Source organism: Ammospiza nelsoni, chromosome 3 (assembly GCF_027579445.1).
Source record: "Ammospiza nelsoni isolate bAmmNel1 chromosome 3, bAmmNel1.pri, whole genome shotgun sequence".
In the NCBI taxonomy this organism is placed as follows: Eukaryota; Metazoa; Chordata; class Aves; order Passeriformes; family Passerellidae; genus Ammospiza; species Ammospiza nelsoni.
The window spans coordinates 86,630,992-86,645,998 of NC_080635.1; the positions used below are offsets into that span (position 1 = coordinate 86,630,992).

Genomic DNA, 15,007 nt, shown 5'->3' on the forward strand with positions numbered 1-15,007 from the left:
ATTTGAGGTTCACTTCCTGTCATCAAGAAATTTGTATTTTGGAACTCAGCATTCCTGTATATTGAGAGTAACAGGCTTGGATCTGTATGACTAAAGTTACTTTTTACATATTTTTCTGAGTTACAGAAACAGCTGTAACAGTGGATGCACAGCAACACTACTAATGTGCTTGTTATATCCATCATTGGTTGAATAGCATATAGAATTTAAACAGACTATGATCAATCAAAAACCTTCAAATTAAATTTCTATGTAAGTGAGATTGTGGCATACTGTGCATTTATATTTAACAGATTCTAATAATTATGTTAAAAAGTTTTTTTCTGCTAGCTGCTTATACTTTTCAAAACATTTTGTATACACTACTTCTTTGGTCTGAAAAATGATGCAAATTATAGAATATTCTATAGAATGTCATAAAACATTTTGACTTCTTTGATATACCTGAAATTAAGAAGCAATATTACTACCCCAAAAGCAAGAGAAAGTTGAAAGCAGAATCAAATACTATTCTGAATCCTCAAATCTCTGTTCTTCCAACCATTCCATAATACTAGCCCAGTGTAGTTTGAAAATTAATTTAGTTAGAACAGGTCCAAACATCAGAAGAATGCTTGAGAGAAAGCAAACAAATTCTGGTATCTGAGGACAAACTTGGAATCTTAAATATTCAGAGACTCGTAAATACATTATTAAACTAGGTTGTATGTGAACAGTCACTAACACAGGGAAAACATGTTAAATGTCAAATCCAAGCAATCAAAAAAGGAGCAAAGATTTCTTAAGTGCATACTTTTCAGAGCTCAGCTTCTGCTATGCAGTACAAAATAGAACACATCAATGTCAAGAGTGATAACCCTCTCCCTGACCTTCTTCCACTTACTGTTTGCTAAACACTTTCTTGACTCTGCTGTGGCATAAGACAAATATGCTTTACTTAAATAATTATATCCATGCCTACAATTACCTCAAATTCTGTCCAAACATCACTGCCACTGCTGGCAGAAAGAAAATCCTTCCTGGCATATCTGACAATGTGAATGCCCATTAGTGTCCATTTTAGAAAGCTGAGAACTGGACAGCACAAGAATGTCTTGACAGCTGGACCAAAAGTCATCAAGCTTTCGTTTTTCAATTCCTCCCACACTATGCAGCTAACAAGAACACATTATGCTTTGCTATATCACAAACATCAAGCTGGAGTGAATTGCTCTTTCCCTTTTGATGATGGTGTATATCAAAATCCAAGCTGTCCCTTTCAAAACTTCATGCTTCAGACACTAGCCTAGAAAATGTCTTTATCTCAATGAGTTACTGCAGAGAGATCAGATTCTTGTCAACATCTAGTAAGTTGCACAGATATATTGACAGGATCAGGACCTGCTAAATTAAAAATGGCATGTTTATGATTCACACCTGCTTTAACATGGGGAAACAGAAAAGACTTGCACCGAAGAGCTACACTAAAATCCAAATTGCATGAAAGATCTTAAACTGAACCTCTGAAATATAACCTGTTACTTGGAAGAATATATTTTATTCTCTGCTAGTCTGATTTTTATCTTTTAAATTATTAGATATCTTCATGATAGAGAAGTACTACAAAAGACAGTCAATTGCTCTCTAGTTCCCTTACCAGTGAATCTTTTATTTCAGCTGCCAAGAACCTTCAACACTTGAAAAGACATGATAGAGTGGCTTCAGAAAAGGAGATGTTGGTTAAAAGTAAGATTATGTTCTCATACATAGTCCATACTCTTGGTATAGCAGTAAACTAAAAGCTCACAAAATGAGTGATGCTGACCTGTGCCATATATCCTAATTCAGGTTAGTAGAGCTGGATGACACTATAAAAACATTGTTTACATAGAAGAACATTTTTACTGAAAAATCTAATTCTAACCTCTTAATTTGTTGAGATAGATTAGATAGATAGATAGATAGATAGATAGATAGATAGATAGATAGATAGATACTTATAGGAATTTAAAAAGGTGGCCTAAACCTATATATCAATATTCAGCATATATTCAGTTTTTACTAAAACAAACTTGACTCTAAATGAGAAGTCCAAGCAGCATGTGGAGAAAAGCAATTATTTCCAGACTTTTTATTTTTTTTCATTTGTTTGAATATTAAGGAAAACATTTAAACTACCACTGAATAAATACATGAGGTTTTAAGACCAAGCTTAAAAGATTGGTGGTCACAAATGCAGTGGAATTAAACAGTCACATTTCCAGAACAAACCATTTGGATAGTTGATTCCTTCATTCATTATATTAAAAGTAATTAAATCAAATAAAAGGGATATTTATTCTTCCTACTGTTGTACATATTAGGAATGCAACAAAACACTCTTTGATTTGACTTGCTGGTGGTAGTGAAAATAATTATGTTTGTTATTGATTCTAGCACGTGCATATGAAGGATTAGTTAAATTATTAATTCTCATATTTTCTACAGTAACCTGTTGCATATTTTACTGCTTTGTTAACCACAGGTTGCTGCAACCAGTTTGAAAACCTACAGCCCTTGTGAAATAACAGGAAACCACACAGTAGTCCTCAACAATACTTACAATTCTGTTGTGACTACAAGGAAATTTTTCTAAGGCACTGATCAATTATTTATTTTAATATGAATTTGTGTATCTGACTTGAAAATAAAAACAGAACCAAAACCCAAACAAATAAAAGAGCAAAAAAACCCCAACAAATAACAATGAAACAAAGGAAAAAAAATCTAAGTCATCAATCTGACTTTAGCATACAAATTCAGTAGACCACTTAACTTGGGCAAATGAACTTTTACATTATTAATGTCTAACACAAAAACATCCTAAAGTAATTGGCAAAGTTATATTATTTGCCTTAAGACTTGTGTGTTCTTGAAGGCTACAAAGGAAACCTACGCACTGTGTAGATTAGACGTAGATTTAGGTTTGCAGGAGCACACTGTCCAGATCTTTCCCATGAAAATAAAGACATACATAGAAAAAACTTGCAAATGGACAGGGCAAGAGAAAGACATTGTTAAAAGGAAGAAAATGTTTCAAGAAATATAGCTATTCTTATTCGAACATTTGAATTATCTTGAAATATTTATGATTTGAATAAGCTTTCATCAGCTGATGAAACTTGCATAAAGCATTTACGAATTTCTATAAAGTTACTTCAAAACAATATACAATGTAGAATATATGTGATCAAATGATAGCAAATTAAATATATCTTACTGAAGTAAAGTTTTCCCTACATAGTGATCCAAACTCAGGCATGTTTATAGCATTTACACTGGTGAAATATCTTCTAAATAGAAATAGTTCTCCATTTATTCTAAAATATGATGTGCAAGTTGTAGAGGCATAGTTTTTATTGTGAGTAAACAATTTAGTAGCGCCTTAAGGACACTTTCCTCTGTTGCGCCTTGTTCCTTAGAATTTCTTCTGTGATGAAGGGAATGTTCCTAAATAAGTCTCACTTTCTAATGCTGTAATGAAGACTTTTTATATAAGGACATCAGGGTTCTGCAGAATACTGTAATGGTTATTTTAGAGCAGTTTCAGCTATTATTCTAATTTGTAATTTATGTAAAAGGTAAGGCTAGATTAAACACCACTAGGTCCACTTAATGTCTTCTATCCCTGCTGTAGTCTGCTGATGTAGGATTTGGATTTGAAATTTGGACTCAAGGTGCTGAACAGCTTCTTAATGTCAATTGATATTTTCTGTTAGTATCTATAGCAGGAAAACTAATTGTCTTCACTCTAATTCCTAACTGTCTTTCCCCTAGAGAATTAATTATATCACAGACTCACAGAATACGCTTATTTGGAAGGGACCCAAAAGGATCATCAAATCCTACTCTTTGCTCTGCACAGGACATCCCAAGAGTCACACTGTGTGACTGAGAGAATTCTCCAAATGCTTCTTGAGCTCTGTCAGACTTGGTGCTGTGACCACTGCCCTGGGGAGCTGTTCCAGTGCCCAACCACACTCTGGGTGAAGAATTTTTTCCTGATATCCAACCTACACCTCCCCTGACACAGCTTCAGGCCATTCCCTTGGTTCTGTCACTGTCACCACAGAGCAGAGATCAGTGTATGTCCCTCCTCTTCACCTCACAAGGAGCTGTGACTGCAGTGAAGTCTCCCCTCAGTGTCCTCCAGGCTGAAGAGACCAAGAACCCTCAGCTGCTCCTCACACAGCTTCTCCTCAAGGCCCTTCACTGTCCTCACAACCTTCTTTCAGAAACTTTTTAATAGATTAATGTCATTTTTAGGAGTTGATTATACCTGAAAGTTACATCTGCAAAGCATTTTATCTAGAAAGAATAAAGGGACAAACAAACAATGCAGGTGTGCAGGGCCAGGAGTTGGATTCAATGATCCCAATGGGTTCCTTATAACTCAGCATATTCTATGAGTATATGACTATTCATATATTTCTCCTTATTTAATATTTTTTTTTACATTTATTGAAAGTATCTGATGTTCTAACATAGCATTTCACATTGAATGCTTTTTTCCCAGATAGGTGATATTTTTGTATTTTCTTTATTAACACAACCCTTTAGCAAAATGATGTTTTATTCCAAATTTTAGATTGCCTTCTGAACCAAAGGTATTTATTTTTCAGATGCTGCTTCAAATATTAGGTGACCAAACAAGCAGAGACTTCAGAATTCATAATCAAATACTAGCAATATCTGCAGAGAAAAGTATTTCCTTCTCTGCTTTTTTCTTGATCTGAAGAGGTGACTGCTCAACGTAAATCTGTAAATTTTTTCTGTGGGAACTTGCTCAGTTTCTATGTTCAGTCACACAGAGAGACGTACTGTAGTCCTACTAGCCCTGCAAGAGACCACGTAGCCACATAAGAAACAAATTCTTTTCTTTCCTGTCAGACTACCAAGAGCTCTGAAAGCTCAACATTGCTGCCTTGACCTGTACTGAGGTGCACTTCTAAGAAACACTGGCCTTGAAATATTAGCACCACTGAAGTCCAATTGATGCTTTAACAGAGCACAGTGGGGAAATTGGCACTTAAGAGACAAACAAAAGTATAAATCTAAGTGATTTTACTTGTTAACAGAACAGATTTTTTTTCAGGAGTTGAGTTGCAGAGAAAATAAAACTGATACAGTAAAATATGAAAATGTTAAATGTTCATTCTATGACTTTCTAGAATTAATGTGTACTTATTTATGCTTCATATGGAATTATAGTTTCACTGTAGGTCAAAGAGAAATACTGCAGGAGGAAAAACTGTGGGGGAGGAGTCTCCAGTCAAAAATAAAACCAAAAACAACCAAACAAAAAAATTCTTTCTCAAAATAGTAGATTCTAAGAAAATTCCTGCAGAGGTAATATTCCTATTTGCATTCTACATCACCTCTAGAATTTTGATTGTATCAAAATAACTCATATAACATACGTGCATATAAATACTTGAAATGTGCAGGGAATTAAATGAAAACATAGGACTAACTCGTGACTACAGTCATATTCAAATATTTATTATGAGCTGAAAATCTAGTCTTTCAAATTCTTTCAGCTTTATATTTTCTTTACAATTTTCTATTTCAATCCTAAATAGAACTTATTAAAAATCATCCATGTTTATTTACTTCTGTGTACTTCTTCAAAACATTGAAAACAACATTACCATTTTTAGATATTATTCTTGGACTAAATGAAATATAAAAGCTAACTCCATTTTCAAAAAGTTCTTGAATGGCCTTTGAAAAAGGAGAGGATGATTCAAATATTATAAGGATTTTCTTTGTGACCTACATCTAAGCAGTCATCAGACACTCGATTCATCATTGTACTTTATAAATAGTAGACTATTCTCAGCAATACCTACTTCCAATTAAAATCGCATGAGCTATGTGTAACTATTATTCTATATTATTTTAAGTTATGGGGAGGTAATCCACATGTTTATAACTCCACAGCTCTGTATTTTAGAATGAAGTTTCTCAGAAAACATACAAAAAGTTGATATATAGCAGAATTTGCCATAAAAGTTGTTAGGTTATTCTGTTTATAATGCCAATGATTTACCAAGGTAACTGTTGTGTTTTCTTCTAGCTCTGGGATTAAAATGTTGGTTTTTTGCAATTATAGCAATTTGTTGAGAAAATAATTTGAAGGAAAGAAAATAACGACAAGGCATACATAAATGCACATATGATTAGGAAAAAATATGCTATTTTCTCTGGTTTTATCTATTTTCAAGCAGGGAAATTCACTCCTACTTTTTTCTTTTTGGTCACCTAAATTTCTGAACTAAGCTGAAATAAGTTAAGAAAACCCACATCAATATTAAAACTCACATTTAAAAAATGCTGTTTTGAATTGCCAGGTTGATTTGTTATGTGATGCTAATTTGTGAAAGCGGTTTTCCATCAATTTCAAATGTCACTTCATTTTAAATTTCAGTTTAATAAATACCACTTATACAAGGCTTAGTACTCAGGAAAAAAAAAAAAAAACAAAAAAACAAAAAAACCAAAAACCAAACAAACAAAAAAAAACCACCCAAACAAGAAAGCAAAAAAGAAAAATAAAGTAAAACATCTGTTTCCCTTTTAATATGCATGCTTTTCCTGAGTAAGTTTCAAAAAACTAGGAGTCTTACTTTTGTATTCCAGATGAAAACCAGCTGCTGCCACACTAATGTCAGAGTGAAAATGAAGGTAAAGTTGATTGGAGGTGCTATTCAACAATGCTGGCACAGTTGTACCTGGAAAAATAAAAGTTATGGAATGAACTATAGAATGCTGATCCGAGTTTCGTATAGAAAAGACATAACCAGGACTGAATCAGACAGGCTTATTTTCTTCTCATTCTCTTCAGGGGAATCAGATATTTTGCTGTGTTCTGTCTTGTTTTTCTCCTGAAGTTGCAGGAAAAGTTTGATTACAAGCCCAACAATAAGAGGGAATAAGAGTAAGTACAATCAAACAAGATCCCATCATGTTTAGAGGCAGCCTTATTGACTTGGACAGAGTAAAAAGAGATGTAAAGAGAAAAAAAAAATCACATAAATAAAAGACTGGATTATGATGACAAGCTCAACTGCCATTTTCCTGTTTCCTCACATTTCTATAAAACCTGCAATTCAGAACAAAGAAGTCCAGATTTTTTTGTATATACTCCACACCTTCTTCCCACAATAATATTTCAACCACTTATGCTAATTCAGAGGATATGACGAAAAATTAAGAAACAGGTGCAACAGATTAAATAAAACCCCAAAACAACATGCAGCTTTTCCTAATTCAAATATCCATAATAAAACTGCTTGCTTTGTGTGTTACACAAACTTGTCACTAACTCTGGATGCATTCTTTGCCACTAGAATTGCTAAGTCTGACAAACAGGTACTTTATTATCACATGATACCATGTAACTCATATTCTACTGTCTAAAGCCAGAAGACTTACTGAGGATAAAAATTACATCATTTTCTATGATTACCCTCAAAGACAGTATCAAGTAACTTATAAACTTTAATGGTGGATGCATAAGTAAAATTCTCATTTCCTGTGGGGCATTTTCTGTTTCTAAAGTAACTGTCAGCAGCCTAGGTATAAGTCTGAAATTTGGGCTTAAGACGTGCTGAAAAGAATTATCTTCCTAAGTCTACAATCTAAACTAGGAACTGGTAAATACTTCTAAAACTAAAAATGAATTAAGCAAAATCTTGATATAACTGGAGGAGCTGAAACATGACAAGCTGGTCTTTAAGGAAGGTGTTTACTGTTTGACACAGAGACTCAAAGTATCCAAATTCAGACAGCACAGAGCAATGACATCACACAATAGTACCCTGGAGTACAGAAAACAGTGAAGCATCTCCCTGGAAGAAGGACTGTTCTTAGTATCTGTTAAGGAAACCTCCCTGTCTGACCATCCAGACAGGCTGGTCACACTCCCACTGCCAAAGACCTTCACAGCAGGGACCAGAGCCCATTCCCAGCAGGCAGCTCCAGGGATCTGATGAGTCCCCGTTTCACTGCCTGCACACCCCACCCCCACAGTCAGACCAGGCTTCGTCACAGATTCCACCCTGGGTCTCCTGCAGCAGATTCTCAAATATCTCATTCCATAAAGCCATTTATTCACAGTGCACTTACACTGAAACAGCTCCAGCTGATGCTTCCAGGGAGAATCCCAGCCAGGAAATCTGTGGGCTTTTTCACCCTCACAGTCTCATCACTCACAAAAGTATCTTCTTCCCTATTCCTCAGTTCCTGCCATGTCTTTGAGTGTCCTCTCACGAGGCTGAACTACATTTCCCCAGGCCCTTTGCTGCGCAAGGTTCAAGGCTTCTTGCCTCTGGCTGCACCACCCAGAGCTCCATGAGCAGCTTGAATTGCAGCTGCTCACGCAGCTACCAGCACCACCTGTATTCCTCAACAGTACTGATAAAGGATTTGAAATATATTTAAGGATGTTTAAGGTGTCCTGTAACAATGAGGATGTTAACTCACAATTACTATTATACTTTTTAATGAACAAGTGTCACTTGGCAGTTCTGTTCCTTTTTAGGACCTGGTAACATTTACCACCAGTCTTTTACTTTCTTAAAGGGTGATAATCATTAAGATGAGAAGGTAGATCCTATTGTACTGTGGGAAATAAAAGAGGCTGGTTTTAAATTCTCATAATTGCTTCTTTCAAGGGAATCATTCAGGATGGCTATCTGTCACAAATGGAAACCCCAGGGACTGATAGTGGTCCCCACACAGTTTCAGTATCTTCAGAAATTATTTGTGTGGTAGGATTGAAAGCACTCTCACCAAGTTTGCTGCTGACACTGAACTGAGTGGAGGGGCTGACATCAGAGAGACCTGGAGAGACTGAAAGAGTAGACTAGTAAGAATGGTATGAACTTTAACAGAGACAAGTGCAAAGCCCTGCAGGTCTGTTAGAATAAGCAAAAGAGCCTGCTACAGGCTAGGATTTGTGTGACTGGAGAGCAACTGAAAGGACCTGGGACTGTCGCAGTGGAGAAGCTGAATATGAATCAGCAGTGCACTGCTGCAGCAAAGAAGTCAAATAGGTTCCTGAGCTGCACCCAGAGCAGCATTACTAGCAGAGATAGAGAAGCAATCATACTGCTCCTCTCAGCACTTTGTCAGGCTGTGTGTGGAGTGTTGTGTTCCATTCTGGTTCTCACAACGCAAGAAAGACAAGGACAGACTGGAGATGTCCAAAGGAGGACCATAACAATGATAAAAGGCTGGAGAACCTACCCTGTGAGAAAAGACCAAAAGGGTTAGGTCTCTTCTTCCTGCAGAAAAGAAGGCTCAGAGGGGACCTTATCACAGTATTCCAGTACCTAAAGGGCTCCTCACTTCACTGGGAGCTGCAAGGATAAGACACCTCTTATCCTTGGGCAAGAGGTCCAAGATGCACAGGGCAATGCTTCATATTAACATTGGAAAGAATGTTTTTACCATGGGAACCACCATGCCATGCAGCAACCACTCAGGTGACATGGCAGAGTCTCCACCACTGGAGGTTTTGAAAATACAACTGGACAGAGTACTGGACAATATCATCTAGGTTTCCTTTCTTACAAAAGGTTGAACTAAATGGTCTTGTGAAGTCCTTTCCAGCCTGGATTGTTCTATGATTTTATGATCCTATGATCTAACTGGAATTCTACTGTTCACTTGCTAACCTCTGCCTTTTCTGGGATTGGGAATATGAAGCATGGAAGATATGTTTCAGTGTGGTAACCAGATGTAGTGTCCTAATTGTTTTGGACTTCCTTTACTGTCAATAGAGAGAAATGGTACTTAAAGGGCAGAAGCAGATATCATTGATGACAGCTTAAGTGTAGGTATCCACACTCCATACTAGAGATGTGTAGATATCTAATGCTCACATAGACAGATACCATGGCAGGATACTGGGAGTCTTACAGACTTCTTAGACTTTTGATTGAGAATCTGTAGTCTGGAAAATAGGCAGCTCTCCTAGGAGTCAGTAAAAGCATACAAGTTTTGTCTAAAGGCTTATAAAGGAATAAGGACTGATAGGATTCATACTTAAATATTCCATTATGGTATTATTACAGAAGATTGTATCCCTTTCAACTATCAGCAATGGCAGCAAAGAGTAATGAATCTCATTCAAGAGGCAGACATTACACTCAAAGTGTGAAAGTCTGTGTAGCTATCTAAGAAGTGAGGAGGCTGGGGGTAGCCAAGAATCTGGGAGGCGACACAGCCAGGACAGCTGCCCTTAACTGACCAAAGGGATATGCCACACCTTATGGCATTGTGTTAACCAGTAAATTTTTCAGTTGATTCTTCATTTCCTTACTAATCTAGTATGCATCTATACTTCAAAAGTTTGTGAAATCACCTGAGGCAAAAATCCATCTGCTTTAGCTACATCAGAATCCGAGCAGTAATCATGAGTCTGGCTTATTATTCATGATCTAATCCCTTTCTGCTTCTTTTACAGAACACACGTTTTCTATTAAAAAGTCTCATATAGAGAGAAAAAGTATATGTGCTTGATGTATTTTATACAAATAATTACTGGGGTTTTTTTTATATTCCAGTCGTATTAAATCAGTTTGTTCTGTGAGGTCTGGTGAGTTTAGATGAAGATTGAATGCTTCATCTTTTTCATGAGAAAGGCAGGCTAATAAGGATAAGTTAAGTCAAAGCCATCAAGGGAAGTTCCTTGAATGTCAGTACCAATTTATATCCAAGAATGTCTAATATGTGAGGGGCAGGAAAGATAAAAGAAAGGATTTTTTTTGAAAGTATTATCAACCAAATTCCACTAATCAAAGTTAAACATTTTAGTGTCCTATTTTCTTCTGAAAATCTCTTTGAATTTGAATATTGACATCCTTACGTCACCTGAAGTCTCCTTCTAAAAGAAAGAACAATTCATAATGGTATCAGAAATTATGAATATATGCTCCTTATCAATATGTGTGAACAAATAAAGACATGTTCCCTCACATACATATCTATATATATATAATTGTATCTTTAATTCATGGCATATCCTAACCTGAAAAGCTCCCAAGACGCGGTGCTGTCATATCTCCACCATCGTATATTTCAAGGGAGTCCCAATTATGTTCAGTGGCAAAGCTGATGACCTGGATCTATAAAACAGGACCACAGAACTTCTTTAGGCCAAAAAGCCATGTGCATCTTTAAATGTTCTAAAACCAGCAAAATGAAAAAAGAACACATAGCAAAGAAAATAAAAATAAGAGATCCAAACAAAAGACATATCAGTGAAAGGAACGTAAATGAAAAATCAATATTCACTTTTTGCATTGTGTTAACTTTTAGAAAATATGACACGAGGTAAGTAAGAAGGATTTTGCACATGTGTTGCATCATTTTGAATAATTACTCAAAGTGTAAATGAACAGATAGTGAAGATAGCTGCAGCACTCTCAAGGACTCAGTAATACCCTGGCAGATAGAAAGAGTTGGTATTTGCATATCAGATTGAAGGATCGGGACCTGCTTTCAATATACTACACAATTAAAACAGAAAACTGTTTGTTAATCACTTCTCATTCATACCCCTATGTGAAAATAAAGTAACATAAATAAAGCTAACCAAAAAACAATAATGAGAAATCCGAAGCACTAATATTTCAAGTACCCCACTCCCCAATTATAGGATTATGAATTCATGAAATTTTTAGAGAAATAAACAAACAAAGTACTTAATATTCCATGCTTGACAGAATACAGACTTGCCTGAATACCTGATCCCTCAGTCACTATGATTTTCCACACACAATTCAAGCTGTTACCATAAGGTTCAGGGTAACCTGGTGAAAGAATAGTACCTCTGCGCTCAGTAAAATTCCCACTGCATGGCACTGAAAGAAAGTATTAGCACAAATCATTACACAACTTAAACCACTTTAGACAACAGAAATGTAATAATAATTTTACTAAGATCAAGATAATTATAATAATCTGCTTTTGTAGCATAAACACATAGACATGAAGCAATCATCTGAACTTAGAATGCATCTTATCTAAAATATATCAATGATATCCAGCATAACATACAACCTGCCCGAATAAACAATTTAGAAATGAACTTCATTTTGCATGTGTGCAGCCTAGAGCAGCACAGCAGCAGAGGCTTATCATCTCTTACTTAGAGTAACAACAAACTGTAAAGACATAACATTAAACACAATCATGATGGACAGAAATCATGTGAATTTACCCACAGCCCAAGATAGTTCCAATATTGAATCTAGTGAATGAAGTGGTGTAGGTCATTGAATGTTTTTTAGTGTATACACATTTGGTTCATTAAAGTTCAGGAAAACAGAACAACAACAACAAAAAACATAACCCCCCCCCCAAAAAAAACCAAACATACAAACAAACAAAAAAAAGCAAAAAAAACCAGAACAAAAAAAACCCCAAAAGAATATGCAGAAAATAGGATACCTGCATTTATTTTTAGAACACTCTAATTAATGCTAGAGTAAATTCTTAGGAATAGCAACTTTTGAATAAAAATCCAAATAGGGAGAATGTAAAAATATTTCAATGTTTACAAAAAAAAAAAATTAGTGCTAAACATTATTTCAGTGCTGGTCTATTGACAGACTAAAGAAAATTAGTTATTCTTAAAAATGCTATCATCATTCAATGTACATTATGCTTTTGCTTGAAAAAAGAGATCATTATCCTATGTGTGATAGAAATACACAAGCACTGCCTTATAAAACAGGTAAAGACACTTCTGGAGAATTAAATTCTGTCTTCTATTTCAAGCTGTAGATAAGTCATGAAAATAATGACTGTTCAAGAAAATGTGTATCACACTTGTTCATATAATCTAAGTCATTATATGAAACAATATACTGCCTATGAGCCAGCTGGTACTCAATTATTTCTTGATATGGAAAACTGCTCTTTTAAATTGGGCATGACTGATATTAATCGAAGGAGAGTGAATATATGGGTTAAATACTATTTTCTGAAACAATTCCTGAATGCTAATTCAGAGACATGTGACAGAACAGACAATGTAAATGTAATTGCTTACCTACACAGCTTGGTACTGTGTCGTTCCACTGAGCTAAGGCATTTGGCACAGACTGACATCGGATGGCTTTTGAGCCTTGTAGCAGATAGCCAGGACTACACTCAAACCGAACAACAGAGCCTGCTGAAAACTCAGAGCCAATTCTCCTTCCATACCTAGGCTCTGGAACTGAGCTACACTGTGTATCGCTTGTGCGTGGAACAGCTGCATACAGAGAGAAAAATATAAAGTCAGGAACACAAATGACAGTCATAATAAAAAAACCAGGCTAGTAAAAATGCTGATTGTTTCTTATAGGACAGAGCTTAATTCATGTTATGTTCTCTGCTTCTGTATTCTCAAAGAATGGACTAGTGCTTTCATGGCTGTTAGCTGGAATGCGGTTTTGGGCTGTGCCTGTGTACAGTCATATGAGTGCCGTGGCAGCTCAGAGACATTTTGACTTTGGATGTACAGCTTCAGGCACGAGAAGATCAGTGGGTGTTTCTGTGGCCCTCTTCAATGACAGAACGCTACATCTACCTCCTACTTCATTTAATAAATATGGAGAAAAAATTTTATGGTGTAGCTAATCAGATATACAGAAAGCATAATAACTTAGAAAATTATTTTTACCAACAATTATTTTTACCAATATACTGCCTATGATTTATGGGAATTCATAAATCTGATGTGATACAAGAACAGTTAAAAGACTGCAAGCAATATATAAAGAGCAAAATAATAACATTCATTTGAAGTTCATGGGATAGTTTCACCTTTGGCTTCATTATTTATAAACACTTCCTGATAACAGGCATTTTTTATGCCTACTAACTTTTGCTATTGTGCCTGTTGCTCATATATAAAACTTGCTCTTACTACATATCATTTTGCAGTTAGCTAATAAATGCCAATTTAAAAACAATTTATATAGAAATGACAGTGTGCAATATCATCTATGTTTTACAGTATAATAAAATAAAGGTAAATTAAAAATAATCTCATTAAATATATGAAATTTTTCTGTGTGAGCAGCATGTTCAAAAGCTTTGTTTCATCAGCTTTGTTTGTTCAAGAATTAGAGTGACACTGCATCTAGATATGAATAAGTAACACCACAAAAATTGTCTGCCATTTAGTCCTTAAGTAAATGACACAAAATGGCACCAGGAAGGAGAAAAGAAAAAAAGAAGGTGAGTGTTACACTTTACTCCTGGAAGATTTCCAAGCATGGTGCTTCTGGCTCGCTAATGTAAACAGAATCATAGCTATATTTAGTTTTATTTTACGGTATTATGTTTAAATTCCTTTGCTGACCTGTAAGAATGAAAGAGTTTCTATCTGTTCATGGGCACAACTGAACACACCCCCACCACACCTGCTCAGCTATGCCGGTTGCCAAGTAAAAGACAAGGTGTATAGAGCTTATACACACTTATTTTAATATTGATAACTTTACACTCATCCTATTTTTTTATACTGTCATTTGCTCCACTCAGAATCATAATTAAGTTTTAGGTACTTGTAAATGCTCTAAAAATTAACATTTCTTAACAAGTTGGATTCGGAACAGTAATTGAAATCAATTTTATCTTGAATCTAGCATTTAACATGCAACACCATTTTAGCAGAACAATGAAAGTTGTCATTTATTATTACATTGTGTTCTACCAGTTTAAGCATTGCTACCATATATAGCAGTTAGGCTTGCCCAAGTATTACTGAATGTAGAGAAAAGCTTTGTCTAAAAAGATTTAGAAATAACCAATACCATCAATAATAGAAAAATACGTTCTCTTTTTTATAATATGCAATGAATTGATTAGTCAGACAAAGTGAGACAAATTGTAATATGTATTTTTCTTCTAAATTAGTATGTTGGTTGGTTGCAGATTTTAACCTTGAAAGCTACAGAAAGTTTTAAAATGTACTCAGGATATA

The 15,007-nt window shown here is 35.3% G+C and overlaps 1 protein-coding gene across 1 annotated transcript in view; it reads right to left on the minus strand.

Moving 5' to 3' along the window:
- Window positions 1-15,007, minus strand: part of CSMD1 (CUB and Sushi multiple domains 1) — a 1,067,119-nt gene that overhangs the window by 137,616 nt on the left and 914,496 nt on the right. The window contains exons 34-37 of the mRNA XM_059468452.1: window positions 13,085-13,288; window positions 11,767-11,891; window positions 11,057-11,153; window positions 6,648-6,752 (exon numbers count right to left, since the gene is read on the minus strand). Coding sequence (XP_059324435.1) covers window positions 6,648-6,752; window positions 11,057-11,153; window positions 11,767-11,891; window positions 13,085-13,288 — 531 coding nt within the window. The remainder of the gene's footprint in view (window positions 1-6,647; window positions 6,753-11,056; window positions 11,154-11,766; window positions 11,892-13,084; window positions 13,289-15,007) is intronic.